General features: G+C 45.2%; 1 protein-coding gene across 1 annotated transcript; it reads left to right on the top strand.

Moving 5' to 3' along the window:
* Positions 1 to 6,189: 6,189 nt before the first annotated feature.
* Positions 6,190 to 11,413, top strand: wdr54 (WD repeat domain 54). Its single transcript, XM_036529271.1, has 10 exons — positions 6,190 to 6,480; positions 7,368 to 7,611; positions 8,028 to 8,090; positions 8,172 to 8,238; positions 8,434 to 8,490; positions 8,704 to 8,831; positions 9,340 to 9,440; positions 9,573 to 9,735; positions 10,054 to 10,128; positions 10,505 to 11,413. Exons 2-10 carry the CDS (start codon positions 7,387 to 7,389, stop codon positions 10,634 to 10,636), a joined length of 1,011 nt encoding a protein of 336 aa, XP_036385164.1. The 5' UTR covers positions 6,190 to 6,480; positions 7,368 to 7,386; the 3' UTR covers positions 10,637 to 11,413.
* The last annotated feature ends 5,633 nt before the right edge of the window (positions 11,414 to 17,046 follow it).

Genomic DNA, 17,046 nt, shown 5'->3' with positions numbered 1-17,046 from the left:
CATCACATCAAACTGCATTTCACCATGAAAAATCAAGATTTTTTGAATTTCTCCACACTGCCTCCATGCATATGTGGCTACATTCATTTTTACTGTTTATTATTATTATTATTATTATTATGAAAGTATAGATTACATCGACTGTGTGTGTGATCTGTGTGGTTAGACATGTTAAAATAAACCAACATTCCACCTTATAAAACTATAATATCCAAAAGAAATATGAAACTGAATTTTCACTGAAATGTAAAAATAACAAATGCTTATATCTATTTCTGTATGTTTGGGCTTTCTCGTACATTGTTGAATAATGTTTACAAAACACAAACTAAAACGCACATACTAATAATGTACTTTTTTCTAAGAAGTAAATGCATGGCAAAAACCCAAATGTACTTATCCTTTCTATTCAGATACTTTCTGTCAGCAACCTTTGTGGCTTCTACTCAGGCAGCATGAGTCACTGTGTGAAGAAATGGTTTAAATTTGCATTGGCAATTGTCACCAGTAGTAAACACTACTGGCTGCCAAGGGATGAGATAAGACAGCTTGTTTCTAAACTGTTAGCAGTTGCATAACCCCAGCCTACTTCCAACTCCTAATTGTAGAAAAGTATGTTCACATATTGTAGAACCAAACTGATACTTTTTTATGGGTGAATTTTTTTTTTAAAATATGAAATATCAGATCCTCGTGCTCTATTATTGCATGTGGAATCAATAATAAAAATAGTGAAAGAACATGAAGATTTAGAAAAATACATGTAGATATTTCTTGTCATTGCAAAATATATTTAAACAAATCCATATCTGTCTTTGATCCATGTCATGTAACCTTAACGAAAAGTGTTTCTGGAGCCGTCAGTGTTGTCCTGAATGTAAGAGACTGCAGTTCGGTGGAAATGAACAAGTTCTGTGGGCAGTGTCCAGCCGGGCAGGATCTGCAGGGACTACCCTGACATCAGCTGGTCCAGTGCAAAGAGAGGAGTGGGCAGGCTGCTTCTGATGGGTCCCAGGTTTACCCTATGCTCATGCTGGAAACGGTACCTCTTATAGGAGCTGCTATGGACTCCCAAGGGGTCCCTGAGGGTTACTCCGGGGGCCAACACCATGGCATCCAACGCCAGGCCAGCAGAGAGAGGAAAGGGGCCCTGGGATTGCCCTGTGTCCGGGATGTTTCCACTTCTGGAGGAGAGACTGAGGCCTCCCTCCAAGGCAGCCCTCACCCGGGCCTTGTGAGGCCCCTCAGAACATACCAGAGGTTTGAGGGTGGCAGACTGCTTTGTTTGAGACACGTCCGGTCTGGGTCGTCGTGCGGGAGCACCCCCAGCCTTCCCCAATGGCTGCTGGGAGATGCTGGACTCCAGAACCTCAAATCCAGGCCAGACATGGTGCCGGGGAAGGCGAGCTGGGTCGAGCCTCTTCACTGCAGAGAGGTCAGGGTGTTTTGGGAAACGTTTAGGTTTGGAGGCTCGGGTGGTCTGCCCCTCAGGGATGGCCAGTTCTTCCTCCTTGCTGATGGAGCGGCTCAGAGAGTCCCTTCGGGGGGGCAGGGAGTTCGCAGCCTGGGGGGCCGGAATGGTAGCGCGGTGTGGAAGACGCTGCTTCCTCCTCTGCTCTCTCTGTAAGGGTGGATGTGGGCTCAGTATAGCAGCGTTGAAACCGCTGTGTTTCAGTCCGTCAGTCTGGTCCCTATTCTCTTTGCCAGGGTCTCTAGCAGACAGGTTCTCCTTGCTTGCAGATTGGTGCTCATTCAGGCACTGTGGTCCACCTGGATCAACCACTTCTGCCACAGGGAGTTCCAGTGCCCTCTACAGAGACAAAAGTGCCCAGCCATGATTATGAGCATTAGAAACACTACACCATATAATACACAAGAGGGCTGTGTATTTTCATATTGAATTACATAAAATAAGAGCTCTAATTGTATGTAGGTTTAGGTAACATAAGAGTCCTCTTAAATTATTGGGCTTGGTTTGTTATTACATGGGCAATGTTCTATGAAACTCAGAATGCTGTGATGAACTAATAAGGAACTCTGTGCTGTAGGAAATGGCATCTCTCAGATGATCTGTTAAATCAAGATTGTGACACAGCGTGACGAAAGCAAGATTCTGACACACTCTGAGCATTAACAATTTCAGGGCCCTTATCCCACAGAGTGGGGGGTCCACAGTGCCCTGCCCAAATTCCTATTCAGGCTCCCCAAGCTGGGTCATCAGATCGTCCTCTAGTTTAATTCCCTAACAAAAAAATCCTTGCCTCTTCACCCTAGCTGTTGTGTGGTGAGTGTTCTAGCACAAAATAGGTGGCCTGCATCACCCTGGTGCATGGTCCACGTTGGTGGTGACTGAGGGGAGTTACCCCAACCTCCCTGTAAAATCCTTTTAAATTTCTGAAATGTGACATAAACATGTAATTCATTACATTACATTCATTTAGTAGACACACTTATCCAGCACAATAGAACATATGTGTATCCATTCAAGTTGAATCTGCTCATTCACTGGAATATAATCTTGCAAGGACATGGTCTCAAATTTAATTCAAAGTTATGTACACATTTCATTAGAAAAGAATATATCCTTCTACAAAGCCAAGTTTTGTGACAGTGAAAGAGGCAAATGTTTTTTTAACAGAATAACAATCTTAAAGCCCTAAAGGCTATAGGCCTTTTGAAATCACTCTTTTCTCCAAGGGCTTTTAAGAGCACTTCGAGACCCAGGAGCTGCCAAGCAACTGTGTCGCTGAGCTCGTCCTGACCCTGGAGAAACCTGAGCACAAAGCTGAAACACTGAGAGACAAGTACAAAGCAAACTCAGTCAGACCTTCAGCAACACAATGGCAGCACTGGGCCTAAAGTCCTCATCTTTGTCTACAGAGGACATCATTTGTCCTGAAAATAAGACTTAACTTTATTTTAAAGATACATCTGATGTACCAAGACAATATAAAGCAAGATGATGGAGAAAACGGACATTACAACAAGGTAGAGAGGAATCACTTTGAAATGCACATACTTTAAATAAAGCGGGAGCATACCCACTGTGCCACCCATGCAGTCTGAGTGAATATCGGATCCCTTTTTCAGCAATGCTTCCTGTCCAATAAATCCCATGCAGCACAACACATTCCTGCATGTTTCTCACTTCAAGTTACATTCTGCCAGTACAGAAGGTGCTCTGATAATAGGTTTACTTTACCTAAAACGTCAAAAGAGAGATTTAAGAAGTGTTTGTACCCACTGCTACAAGATTGTGGAATGAGGTACCCTATTGGAACCCTGCGTCTAGTTTTGGTTCCCTCAGTAGTGCTGGTGAATTCACGTGTTGCTCCTCTGTACTGTCTCTATTTCCCTATGTTTGTGTATTACTTGTGGTGTACAGCCATAAATGAATTTCCCAGGTGTGAGATCAATAAAGCACTACTACTACTACTACTCTCCCTCACTGTCAAACACAGTGTGGGGAGTTTGATGACACTGCACATACCTGTAGGAGGATCTTATGTGGAGTGGGTCTGGAGTGTATGATGGGCACACAGCCCTGTGCCCAGGAGTCAATGCCACAGGGCTGGGGCTCACTGTCCTGCTCCCAGAGGGGGGCGCTGTCTGGCCCGTCACCTTCATCCCGCACCAGGAACTGCCACTCCACCATGTGCACCAGGGCATCCCGGGCTCGGGAAACTGTGAACGGGATCAGCTTGGCAAAAACATGGGGAGGAGTCAGTGATACAGAGATACGATTATTCAAAGCTCTTCAAAACCAACCGGAAATCAACGGAATTCATTCTTCATCAACTTGAAGATCAGCTGCCCTGCAACTGCAAGCAAAGCGAGTTTTGATTTAGAAATTTAGAAGTGAGTTTTGATTCAATTCACAGCTCCCAATGGCACTTAATTCCGATGTAGTAGTTACTTTGTTTCTTGTTAATGAGTAATAAGCCACTTTGCAATGGATCTTCACTACATTACAACAACTCTGTCCTTTACAATAAATTGCAATCAGAATATCAAAACAATTGTAACATCCTACAATGCATTAAAAAGTAATTTCCATTCACAGTGTCCTGAAATTATTTTTAGGTTACTTGGTAAAAGTTGAAACAACTTCATTGATTAAAAGTGTTCTGATGACCAAAAATAGGTCATTTATGTTAATAATATTCATTTGGCCTCTCCACTGTATTCTGCTAGTCAGTCTTTTATTATTAGAAATATACATATTTAAATACCTGTTTGTACAGTTTGGATTTATAATAATAATGATAGTAAGTTTCAAGACTTAGAAAGACTTCCCAGACTTATGGAGCTACAGTTTGCAGACATTTTCTTTGTCATCACAAGCACATAGTTACATAGTAACACAGCATGGTTCATCGCAACTGGAGGCATGTGTTCACCTGTTAATGTTACTTCTTGTCTGCAACTGGACTAATGTGACCACTGGTATACTGTGATACTGACCGAACAAGTCAACAACATTTTCTTAGATTTCACTGGCAAATACTGGGAAGAACTCTCTGTTTATGACCTATAGGAGACAACAGAACATATGAACCCACTGTTAAGTCTTGCTTAATAACAGCAGGCTCCTCACCTGTTTCTGCAGGTACGACTGGTAGCACTGCTCCATCACGCTGTGTATCAGCTCATCCAGAATCTCAGCCACCACCTCTTCCCCCTCCTCCTGCTCCACAATGGCAGCCCAGTCGGACATGCTGAGTCGGCCCGGGACAGCGTCCACAGGGTCAACATTTTGGGCTGGCGTGGGTGGTGGTGGGGGCACGGGAACGGAAGGGGCGCGACCTTTCTCTGCTCGAGTCTTGGGTGCCGAGCGCGACATTGGTACTGGGAGAGAGGAGGATAAGACAAGTAGTTCAGCAGCAGTACTTAACAGTAGCTTAATTATGAGTTGAGACATGTCTTTATTGCGGACAGCACATACATTGAGTTTTTATTTATCATCAAATTTTCAAGGGCAAGCATGTGTGTTGTGGGGGGGGCAAACCAGTGTCAGGGGCTAACAGGTGGCACCCCAACCCCATACACCTATACTGTACCTCCAGTACAGGTGTATGTAACACAAACTGTTTTGCAGATCAGCTCTCATCAAACCTCATTTCAAGGTGCCACATCCTGTTCAGTCCAGGGGACATGGAGTGAGCAATAACAAAAGCCAAGGTTCTGGAGTTTGTGATATGTCCAACACTCCAGAGGGTTTGTTTTCTTTATTGCACACCCTTGTTCTGGAAAATGAACTGGGTGTAATTGCAGTAATCTTATTTTGAATATGGTAAAGCACTGCTTACACATTTCAATAACTGGATTTCGCAATTAAACCCATGTTTTCACAGTCTGACCACAAAAATAAACAAGACTAACTAAACCGTAAATTTCTGCTGGGAAGCTCACAAGCAAGATGAAATGTACGATAACGTGAATAAACTGGACAAGCTAGGTTAGCTACCGGGCTATTTAGTCATTAATTAACGTTAGTTTGCAGTAGTTATCGTCAGTTTGTTGAACTAATTTTTAACGTTTCTTTAACCAATAAGTACAGCCCTGTAGAGCCATCAGAGAGAGACCTGAAACCTTAACATAATTTGCAGCTTTCAAGCAAACTACGTCACTGACGTCTAAGAAAGAAACGAATCTTCAAAACTGGCAATATTTCAGCAGCCTACTCACCTTAAAAACGTCCGCGGCTCTTTGATACTGTAATAAAATCCCTGATCCCACACCTTTCACTGTTTGGTGTCATAAGTCTGCGCAAGGTTGCCTGGCAACAGCACCACGTCCACCGAAACGTATCAAGGATGAAACCAAAGCCAAGACATTTACCACTAAGGAGACTATGCATTCGGTTTATTCCTATCCAGACAACTCAGGTTCCAATTATTTATGACAATGTAACTTTTCATTGAAAACCTCCACGTAACGTTACAGAATCTACGGTTAAGTTTTGCCAGGTTGGACCTGCGTCATGTCTGCGCAGATGTAGTGATCTAGATATAAACGGGAAGGACGACTTACGCGATTCACAGACCACTCTGCGTTGCTGTGTTAGCTAATCCATTTACGATTAAGATCAGATCAATTAATATGCACAGATGCAACGCAGATCTGACCTATCAGAGCGCAACCTGATTTAGCATACTAGCATTTACGATGTGCAACTGGTGACGTTTAGAAACCCGGAGTCGTCGCTATGGCTTCAGACGCTGCGAGGGGATTAAATGCTGACGGTCTGAGATGAATAGCTTTGCCGGATATAAATTTAAACAGCATTCATAAAAACCACAAAGGTCGTTGTTTATTTAGCTACCTCAGCCTATATATTATGCCCCGCAATTAGCTAGCTAGCTGTAGCCCAGCTGCGCATCTTTGCTTTATCACTTTTTTACGAGCTAACATTATCTTCTGTAGCTCGCTAACTGGATTAGCCAGGTAGATCGCCTTGCTTACAAGACCGACAAGAAGGTAAGCAGGAATCCATCGACCACAGATAGTTCTCTCGCTAACTAGTGCTAAATTAGCCTGCGACCTTACTAGATAAATCGTCTAGATAACTACAACGCTCGCCATTATAAAGCAAGCTAGCGCTCGCCAGCTAACTCCTTACTCGACACGAATTAGTCAAATAAGAGTGTCGCGTGGAAAGGAGCTGGATCTGGTTGCTAATTAAGATGGTTAATTGTTGATTGGTCGGTACAATCAGCGTTTACAGTCTATCAGTTAGCTCCTTCAATCTTGCTTGATTGGGAGAAACAACTTGTACCCCAAAATTACTGTTTGTCCTTGGCAGCATTGGTTAATTCATATCAGGTATTTCGCGACCAAAAACCCCATCTTTGCTAGCACTGTGGCAAACATACTTGGATAAAGCAACCAGATTTTAGGTGATGAGTCTCATTTCCCAGGTTTTTGCATTAGCCATATATTATGAGGATGCTGGTAACGCGGACGGACCAAATAAACAAGTAATAAATTACTACATCGGTTACTATAGTCATCTCATGCCATATCAGATGAAATCTTTATTTACATTACATCAGAATAGTTTAAAGTTTGGACATGGGCATCATGTTTGAACTCAGCCACATCAAATCACACGAAAGCTATTTAAAATAGCAGCCACTGGTTCAATCGAGGTGTAGAGCGCCGGGTTTTGGGAGTAAACATGGGCTGTGAACGCAAAAGTCATACACGGAAAGGTAAAAACTGGCATGAAGCACACTTCAAAATTATACTAACTAGCCACTGTTAAAAGTGATTGCAGGATCTGTGTATCATTCTGACCCCGTGTGTTTGTCCATTGCTTTTACTGTCCTCTCCCTCAGAGCTTTTTATTTGTTTATATGTTTAAGCGGAAAGTATAACCGAATCATGTATCACAAAGAGAAGAGCATTCAGATCAAGAGCAGCGCATCGGCGCTGTACAACAACCTGAGCGTGCTGCGCATCGCGCCGCGCTCGCTCACCTACTTCACCGTGGTGCACGCCAACGTGGTCAACATGGTGAGCGCCTCCTGGGACGGACTCAACTTCTCGCACCGCCAGCTGCAGTCCAAGGAGGGCAACATTGCCGCCAGCTCCTCTCTCATCATGCAGGTACCCCAGGGCGGGGGGTGGGGTTAACGGTACTGGCTGGTTCGGGTCGTGGTCAGTGTTTTGATTTAGCAGTGTAGCATAGTGGTAGGAGGTAGGGCCCGTAAGCGAAAGGAAACGTTGCTGGTTTGATTCCCCGCTGGGGCTGCTGTACCCTTGGCCCAAGGTACTTAAACCACGATTGCCTCAGTAAATATCCAACGGTACAAATGAATAAACTAACCTATGTAAGTCATTCTGGATACGAGTGTCTGCTAAATGACAATAATGTAATGCGATTTAGAGGTACCCTTTCATTTCCTTTTCATTTAATTAAAAAAAACAGCTATACCAAAAGTGCAGTCTGCAGGCTTAGAACGCATGCTGAATGACTTTGAGAGAGGCAGGCAGGCTGATGTGTTGAATTCTGAACTCTGCAGGCATCGTGGTGCGTACTCCCAGCTCGAGAGCTGCTGGTGCTCACCTCTCAGAAGGGCATCCAGGTGAGTCCAAGAACAGTTGCCCGATTTGTGGAGTTGTCAGTTTGCCATGTCTAAGGTGTTAATGGTGAGTCGTTGTTCCAGATGTATGAATCAGATGGATCCATCATGGTGTACTGGCATGCCCTGGATATCCCAGAAACACCTACAGGTACAAACCCCATACGGTCATGCTGGCTGAACGCTACAGTAGAATTGTCATGAGGATCTTCATAGGAAGCTAAATTTTTTGCGTAGTATTAGAAGTTGAAACCCAGAGATTGAGCAGTACTTTACCAGTAGACAGTTGGTGTGTAAATATGAACATCTCCGCTGATTGCACTGACTTCTCTGTTGTATGTTTCAGCCCAGGCAGTGTTCGCCCGTGGCATCGCTGCTGTACGGGAAAACTATATTTGTGTAGGTGAGTGACCGAGCACTGAGCCCCTACATGGCTTCACTCACATACATGTGGGAGTGTAGCCCCTCCTTTCCCATTGTCCAAATCGTTTCACGTACCAACCTTCAGCAATCTCTGGCTCTTTGTCAGTCCAGCCTCTGCCTCACTGTCTCCCTCACCATGCACCTAACACTCCAGCTGTCACCTGGCACTGTCCCTCTGTCACCTCCCCCACAGGTGTCTCTTCTGGCTCCGTGCTGGTGTTCGACGTGCCGAGTAAAGGCAGCAACATCATGCTGTCGGAGGTGCTGGAGGAGCACAGGGAGTCCATCACGGACATGGCCTCAGAATGTTCCGGCAGTCTGGTACAACCTCTCTCTCTCTCTCTCTCTCTCTCTCTCTGTGCAGCGGGGTCTGTGCCACGTCTGTGGTCTCACATCTGCTCCTATCATGGTGGAAGCAGTTATCCATCATTATGTGCACTGTACTCCTGATTGGTGCATTTTCATTGTTTGTCTTTTCTTCCTCTTTCTCTCTCTCACTCAATTTCAGTTTGCTTTATTGGCTTGTCAAGCTTACATTTGTGTTGCCAAAGCATACATATCAAACAGAAGTAGCAATAGTAATACAGCCACACAAGAATACAATGACGATAACTAGTGATTTACAAAGAAACAAAGTAATTGAGAGAAATGGTAAACCACATTAGTTAAAATATCAGCTAAAATCAATTCACATGGGAAGACCTATTGTATTTAAGACTGGAAGTGTTTTTGCAAGTGAAGTCCATTTTTAGTGTTGCACTTACTTGTGTGCCCTCCATCTCTCTCTCTTTCTCTCCCTCACTCTTTCGCTTTTTTCTGTGTCATTCAGGAGTGCATTGCCGACCTGGTGACCGCGGATGACTCGGGTGTCCTCTGTGTGTGGAAGTCTGGGGAGGACTTCCAGCTGCTCAACAAGATCCCAGGTTTTGAGTGAGTGGTATGGGGGGAGAGCAGGGGTGTAGAGGTGGGAGAGGGTTAGTGCAGCAGGGAGCGGGTGCAGAGGCAGATGCAGCGATGGTTGAAGTAGGGTTTTAATGAGCTGGATGTTCCCCTCTCCCTCAGTGTCTGCTGCTCGTCAGTGAAGCTCTGGAAAGGCACGGTTGCGGCGGGGTACGGAACGGGACAAATCCGGCTCTACGAGGCCGTGACGGGCATCGTGCACGCTGAGGTCAACGCCCACGCCCGCTGGATCTACTCTCTGGACATCGCACCCTTCTCTGGCCTGGTGAGGTGGATCACAGGAACTCTCACTGTCTCCGTTTCCCCTGCAGGCTGTTACAAGATAAGCAGTATCCTTGCAAATGCATCCCTCACAGTAGAAAAATGGTGTTGATTATTGCCAACTCAGACATTAGAATGTATGGCTGAAGAATTCTATCATTAGAGAAGAATTCATAATGATCATTGTCATGTATTTAGAAACTGGCAGTGGACTCTTTGCCTTTGTCTGAGCAGTGGCTAGTAGTGACCTTTCTTTATCTGTTCTAGCAGTGGCTGGCAGTGGCCTTGCTCCCTCTGTCATTCCTTGTCTTTCCATCCACAGCTGCTGTCTGGAGCTGAGGATTCTCTGGTGCGAGTGTGGCATATGACCTTGACCCCAGAGACTAACAGTGTGGAGGTAACCTAACACTGTCTGCAGGCTGGCCAAACATCTCTCTACTCCTTAATTCTCACTCTCTCTCACTCTGTCACTCTCACTGTCACTCTTGCTCTCTCACACTCTCACCTTCTCATTCTCACTACAGTTGTTACTCTGTCTCACTCTGTCAGTTGTCTATCTTCCTCTAATTCTCACTCTCACCCTCACTTTCACTCTCTCCTATTCTTTTTCTCACACGTCTGTCTCACTGTCATTTTCTCCCTCACTGTCTCTCTCATTCTTATTCTTCTTTCTCTCACTCTGTCTTGTCTCGCCCTCACTCTCGCTCAGTCTCTCTCTCTCTCTCTCTTTCTGAGACTGCCTGTCTGACCGCCAGCCTTTTTGCATGCCGCAGATCGAGCACCTGTACAGCGAATGTGTCACTGACACCCAGATCTGTGGCGCCAAGTTCTGCGATGGGGACGGGTACGCCTTCGCCGTGACGGGATACGACCTGAGCGAGATCATCCGCTACACGCAGGCGTAGCGGGAACGCGTGTGTGCGTGTGTGAGAGAGAAACAGACAGAGGCATTGATGTGGTGTGGCAGGAGAATGCAGCCGTGGAACAGCTTGCGTTTATGTAACTGTATAGAGTCACCAGCGCTGTATCCAGAGGAAAGGGGTCAGTGCTGAAAGGAAATCATGAAATCATGCTACAGTGTTTAAGAGCTTCACCTGGCAGGGAGTGCTCCTTGCAGGGTTAGTACATCCACAAATCCTTGGCTTCTCAGACCCCACACAAATGCATAATCACAGCGTCACAATCCGATCGCTGTACTGGCAATGGATTAGTTCAAAAGGACACATTACGGAAAATAAATCATTTTTTCCTGCTCTTGGTTAGAAAAGTGGGTGAGATTGTGTCTGGAAGCACAGATCAACATTATGTTTCATATACAGGTTCAGAGGAATATGTTAGCCCACACCTGTGAGAGTGACGTAGAGAGGGAGAGGTATCGCTGGATGGTGCAGGTGTACCTGTTAGTCACAGAGAGCAGAAATCCAGAATTCATCACATTCATGCTCTCTGTCCTCCCCCGCAGCAGCAAGGGCTGGCGGTCTGTAGCAGAGTATAGACTTGTAAAGGCCTGGAGAGATGCTTTACAATGCATGTTTGTATCACATCAAAGCTTTATTAAGGACATATACACGGTCCATAGCACAAAAAAACAAACAATAAAACAAATACAAAGAGGAAAAGAAAAAAAAGTAGTCAAGGAAAGGTTTGTGAATATTTCTTTATGAAAGTGTTTGTGTAGTCATACAGCCTGTTCAATAAAATTTTGTGCTGTCACAATACCACTTGGAACTTTTTAAAGTTATATGTATCATAAGCCGTTTGCATTTATTGATGTTTTCATTTGTATGTTGTATGCTGTAGTTTGATTTATTTCAAGCCGTTTTGTCAGCATAGCAAAATTACAAGGTCTTCATTGGTTTACTAATAAAGTGTTTATTACAAACCAGTCCTGTCTCGGGGTGGATTGTATTCGCATCCTCTCCAGCAGGTGGCGATAATGTACTTAAACAGTATGTGGGATGTGCATGCAGTGCATGGGTTGCGTAACAGTTGATTTTTCATGCTTAAGTTCACCTACTCTCATGAAAAATCTCTTTCTATACTTTAGGTATTCTAAGCAAGAAGAAGATACTAACATGGAAAGATTTGGGTATAAAGTTGTAAATTCTGAGGATGACTCAAAGCGATGTGGACAAATTAGGTCAAGTTGTGATAACAACACATGCTGCTGATGGATGCACTTTATTTCAGATTAAAGTCATGGGTTTAAAATTCTGTAAGCATTCTACATTATCTGAGCTTTCCTCTCTGTAAACAGCCTGTAGCATGTAGCCTGCGTACTGGTCCTGAACTGATGTCCTGTTAGTGAAGCAGGAGTCCTTGCTATTTAGTGTCAAAACTGAATTTACTTTAAAGTACATTATATTACTGTCATTTAGCAGATACTGTTTTCTATAGGGCAGTGGCAGCACCAGAGATTTTCTTTTGCTGGTGCTATGGGGTTGCTTGACTTTTCAGTGAGGGTGCTCTGAAATTCAGGGTTTGCCATTAATGTGCCAGTCAGCACAGTTTAATTTCTACTGCAACACCTTCAACACACGTACACACACGCGCTCATACGCAGTAGCCTACCCACTCCGCGACAGTTACAATGCCATTATAGTATTCACACATTAAAAATTAAAAATTCTAAATAAACTCAAAATTTCTTGGGGGTGCTATGGCTATCCTAGGGGTAGCTACAGCACCCCCAAACCCCTCCCTGGCGGCGCCCATGTTATAGGGACTTAGAAGGGTTACAGTTTTATGCATTTATATAGCTGCTTAATTACTGAGGCAGTTCTAGGTTAAGTACCTTGTCCAAGGGTACAACAGTAGTGCTCCAGCGGGGAATCAAACCAACAGCCTTTCGCTTACAAGCCCTGCTCCTTACCACATCACACTGCTGCCCAGCTGGTAGCATTTAACTGGTAGGTTGTGTCTCCATTTAAATATGTTCTTTGCCTCTTGCAAGGAGGGTGCTGAAAGTCATTGAATATCCTAGTTTCAGTTGACGCATAGAAGAAAGATGGGGAAAAAACCTCACCATGCTTGGGGTAGGGGCTGAAAGCTAAAAACCTTTAGTGGAATATCACAGCAGAGCATGTGATAGTGAGGATAGCGGCCTCTTCCAGTCCGCAGCCGGACGGGGGGGTTTGGGGGGTCCTGGCTGATGCGGAACATCGATGGCAGCCCGGATTGCCGATGCTCTAATGGCATTACGTAACCCAGTCCCGGCGGCGAGTACCCGAGCAGAGAGGTGCCTGTAAGGGGCACTGCGTTCAGGGCAGGCTGAGATAAACACTGTCCCGCTCAGTGCTAATTCAATAGCACCCTGCTCCATTCCAGTGCAGTACTCTCCCCCAGGCGTTCCGCACCATGCTGGTGTGCAGTGCTATCCATACAGCGCAGTCCTGTACTGTAGCTGTCATGGAGCTGCAGGGTGGGGGCCATAGCTCCACTGTACTGCACCTTGTGTCCTGCATTGTTGTATATATGACTATTTACACACAATTTTTTCTCTGTGCAGGTGAACTCACAGTCCATGCTGTTTTTGCTGGTTGGCATTTTGTTTTGCTGTTCTTCCTTTGTTGTGCAGTCTTGAGTGACTGTGAATGTTAGCAGTGTTCATCATACCTCCATTTCAGCATAACATTAAATGTATTAAATACTGAGTGATATTTTCTCACCAGAATTTGTAGAACAGAATGGATCTTTAAAAAAATTGTTATATGATGTGGAATAGCATGCATTTCAAGTTCAGTCAGTGCCAGTACTTCTTAATTACTGAAAGACCGGAATACTGGTCTTAAGTGGCCTTCAGTAACCCAAACTAGGCGTATCCAAACAATATGTTATATTTGTTCAGGGCAGTTAATGATTTGACAATACACACTATGGATTAGCAGTGTGCTTTAAATCCAATTGCATTGAATACTGGATGCAACACAACATTGTCTTATAATGATGATGCATCATTACCACCGCTTGATTTTAATTCTGGTGGATTGTTAAGCGTCATGTTTTTCAGGTTCTGGCTGCAGCTTCTGTGCTTCTACGGTCACAGCAGCGTCAGATTCTGACAAGCTGATTGGTATTTTCCAGTGTTCTCTCTGAACTCCCATTCATTTTTGTCTTGATTTTTCTCTTTCATTCATACTTTGGGTTTCTGCGGCATTTCATTGTTGCTCAAAGTCTCAGTGTCTGTCAGAGAGAAGAGAGAAAGGGTGTGTGTGTGTGTTTCACTGCTCACAGATTAGCAGCAATGACCCCATTCACAAAACCCAGCAGACACTGACATCTTTTATTTATTAGAAAGACAGAAATAGACCTCTCCCAGTTGAAATAGATATCTCCTGATTTTAAAATGAGCTGTTTTAACTTATATTTTTTATCATAATATGTTTAACATACCAAGTAAAGCCCAGCAAACAGCATTAATCCTGTATCATGGCAGGACTGAACGTTAGGTGGTTTTGTGTGTGTGCTCACACCATTCAGACAGTGTAAAATAGTAGCCATATAGCCCAGCCCCCCCATCCAGCCCCAACACCCTCTTGGTTCACAACCCAAGTCATAACCTGAGATGTATCTGATTAGAGCCCTCCAAGCTTGGAGCCTGGGTGATAGAGAGAAAGTAGGAGCATTCGGACATGTGTGAGGGAGACATGCGAATGGTATCAGCCTTATTAAGTGGCATGAGAACTGAATGCATTCACCTCCAGCAGCTGCGTGGCAAGAAGGCCTCCCTCTCATTAGGAACCCCAACCTGTCAGGGGATCTGTCAGACCCTAATACCCCACACCTGACACTGCAAACGGGATGCAGTGGCTTCTTAAACGCTTCAGATGGTCCTCGGACGCTTCAGACGGTCCACATGTCTGGCGTTCCAGTGTAAATCTGGCACGGCGGGCACTTTGGCAGAGGGATAAATGAACTGGAGTCCTGCCTGCATGTTACATTGGAGCCTTGGAGGAGATAAGATCTCACCTGCTTTATTCAGTATAAACAGACACCTATCCTCCCAGCATGCCGAGGGACGCAGGAGCGAAGCGAAGGAGTCTGCTGCAGGCCCACCGACGCCCTGCCAGCAGCTCGTTTTCAGCCTGCTCTCCAGGGATAGGGGAACAAGCACACGCACTCCTGTCCTCTGCAGGAACGGGTCACGTCGACAGCTTCTAGTGCTTCCTCGGCTGAACGGCAGGAGGGAACGAGACGAAGGCAGACAAAGAGAAGGGAAGATTATTCGGGGAGGGAGGGAGAGAGAGAGGCAGACCACTTGAAGAGTGAGAGAACGTCTCTGAGGGAGTGAGAGGGAGGATATTGCAGTAATAAGAGAGAGGCGAGGAGAGATGTTTATACAGTACGTGGAATGACTGCTGCAGGGTGGGTACGGTGACAAACGCACCTCTCCCATGCGGTGCGCCCAAAGTCGAGCATTAGTGCTGTATGTGGTGCTTTCGCGGTGCGGTTTCCGGCGACGTTCCCCTCCAGTGTAAATGAGGCCAAAGGAGGAGCGCTGCTTAAGTGCACAGCTGTTAAATAAACATGAACGCTCCACCATCTGCTTTAAAATAGCAGGGTTGCTTCTTGGCTTGTTTGTTTGGATCCCAGCGCTCACTTGGGCTTGTAACTGGGGATAATGGATCCATCAACAGGAAGTACACACTGCAACACGCAAGAGACTTCCTCTGTTCCTACGGTGGACTCTTTCTCCAACTGTAATACCTACAGGACTACAGATCTGCACTCATATTGGACTGTTTACATGTAAAGCAGAAATATTGTCACATTGCAATACAGACATTATGTGTATTGCAGTCTCTGGCCATCTCAGTGATATAGTTCACTGACCATGCACTCTGTACCAATATCTAACATTGACAGAATCACATTTAGAAAAATATTCCTTATACCTTGTACCTTTTTCAGCTGTGTTAATTATTTGCCAGATGTTTCCCCAGCAAGATTAGTTGGAATAAATATCCCTGTAAAATCCTGCACTTTACACAGATGCGGCTCAAGGCCACAGCTCAGACCGGCGTCCCCGCGGCTATCAGTGTCACCAGCGCTAATGAGGTTAAGCCGAAACGAGGCCCCTGACCGTGTGCGCGCGGTGGCCTGTAATCAGAGCGCGTTTTCGCCTCGCTTACCGATGTGTGCCTCATGCAGAGCGTTCCCAAAAATAAGCGCCTGCAGGCCGGGGGGGGGGGTGCGTCGTTGCCGCAGAGCTTCGAGGAGCTGGCGAGGAAACGGGTAGAGGCGGCGGGACCTGGCTGCGATGCCGGGGGGGATTAACACCTTCGCAGAGAGCTGCTAAAGGAGCCGCGTCACACCTGCCGCCCCAGTTACCGTCTGTTTCGGCAAGAATCGTCAGAGCAAAAAAGCGAGCGACATTCACGTTGTTTATACGTGTAACGAAAGATCGCTCACTGCTTTCTATAAGCATTTACCTTCTCAGGGCAAAGAAGGTATCCTTTATGCATTCGAAATTCCGTTCACACCGCATAATTGCGATACAGCAGGTGACATAATGCGTTATCTCTTACATATTCATTTGTCTGCTTGTATCCGGTGTTATCACAAGCATAATGACTGTGCACCTTTGTATTGTAAAGTAGGATGACAGAGGACAGCTCTTGTCTCACGTAGCACCATGATGCTTGAGTCTTGCGTTTTTATAGAGCACTTAAAATGATTTTACAGCATGGATGTATATACGCGCTAGTGTCCTCGTTGATGTTTTGATTGTTGTCGCACTCTGTGTGGTACTGGTTACTGACTGGATCACAGTCCTATAGTATAGAGTATATATCCTCTTAATCATGTATATTTACTGTATCTTGTGGAGAGGATGGCTGACACTTCTCACAAAAAGTGAAATGGAACGAAGAAAACTTACAAATACAAGTAGGGCTCACGCCCAATGTCAGCATCGAATCCATTACAATACCATTCAAGCTATTTCAGCCTGTTCACGGTGTCAGGCGCACAACTTCGCTGCAAGCTACACACTGTACATGATCGCGTGATGTGTTACACACACACACACACAGGGGGAGAGAGAGGGCAGCGACAGCGCGCAGCACAGCGCGCGAATCAAATAATCAAAAATATAACTCACCACTGACGTTTTCAAAGAAGCACTGGTTGTTGTGGTTTGACGCAAACTTGTTGATGATGACCTGGACATCCACTCCATGTGGTTTGTCTAATTCAGTTCGTATTGGATATTACTAACAGAACTAGCATAAAACAAGTAGTTCAGCCAAACGTTGAACGTAGCCTAGTCGTTAACTACCCGCGATTCAAGGACACTGAAACCATGACCACCCTG

Source organism: Megalops cyprinoides, chromosome 5 (genome assembly GCF_013368585.1).
Source record: "Megalops cyprinoides isolate fMegCyp1 chromosome 5, fMegCyp1.pri, whole genome shotgun sequence".
Taxonomy (NCBI): Eukaryota; Metazoa; Chordata; class Actinopteri; order Elopiformes; family Megalopidae; genus Megalops; species Megalops cyprinoides.
The sequence above is the reverse complement of the archived record's forward strand: the minus strand, read 5'-3'. Positions and strand labels throughout refer to the sequence as shown.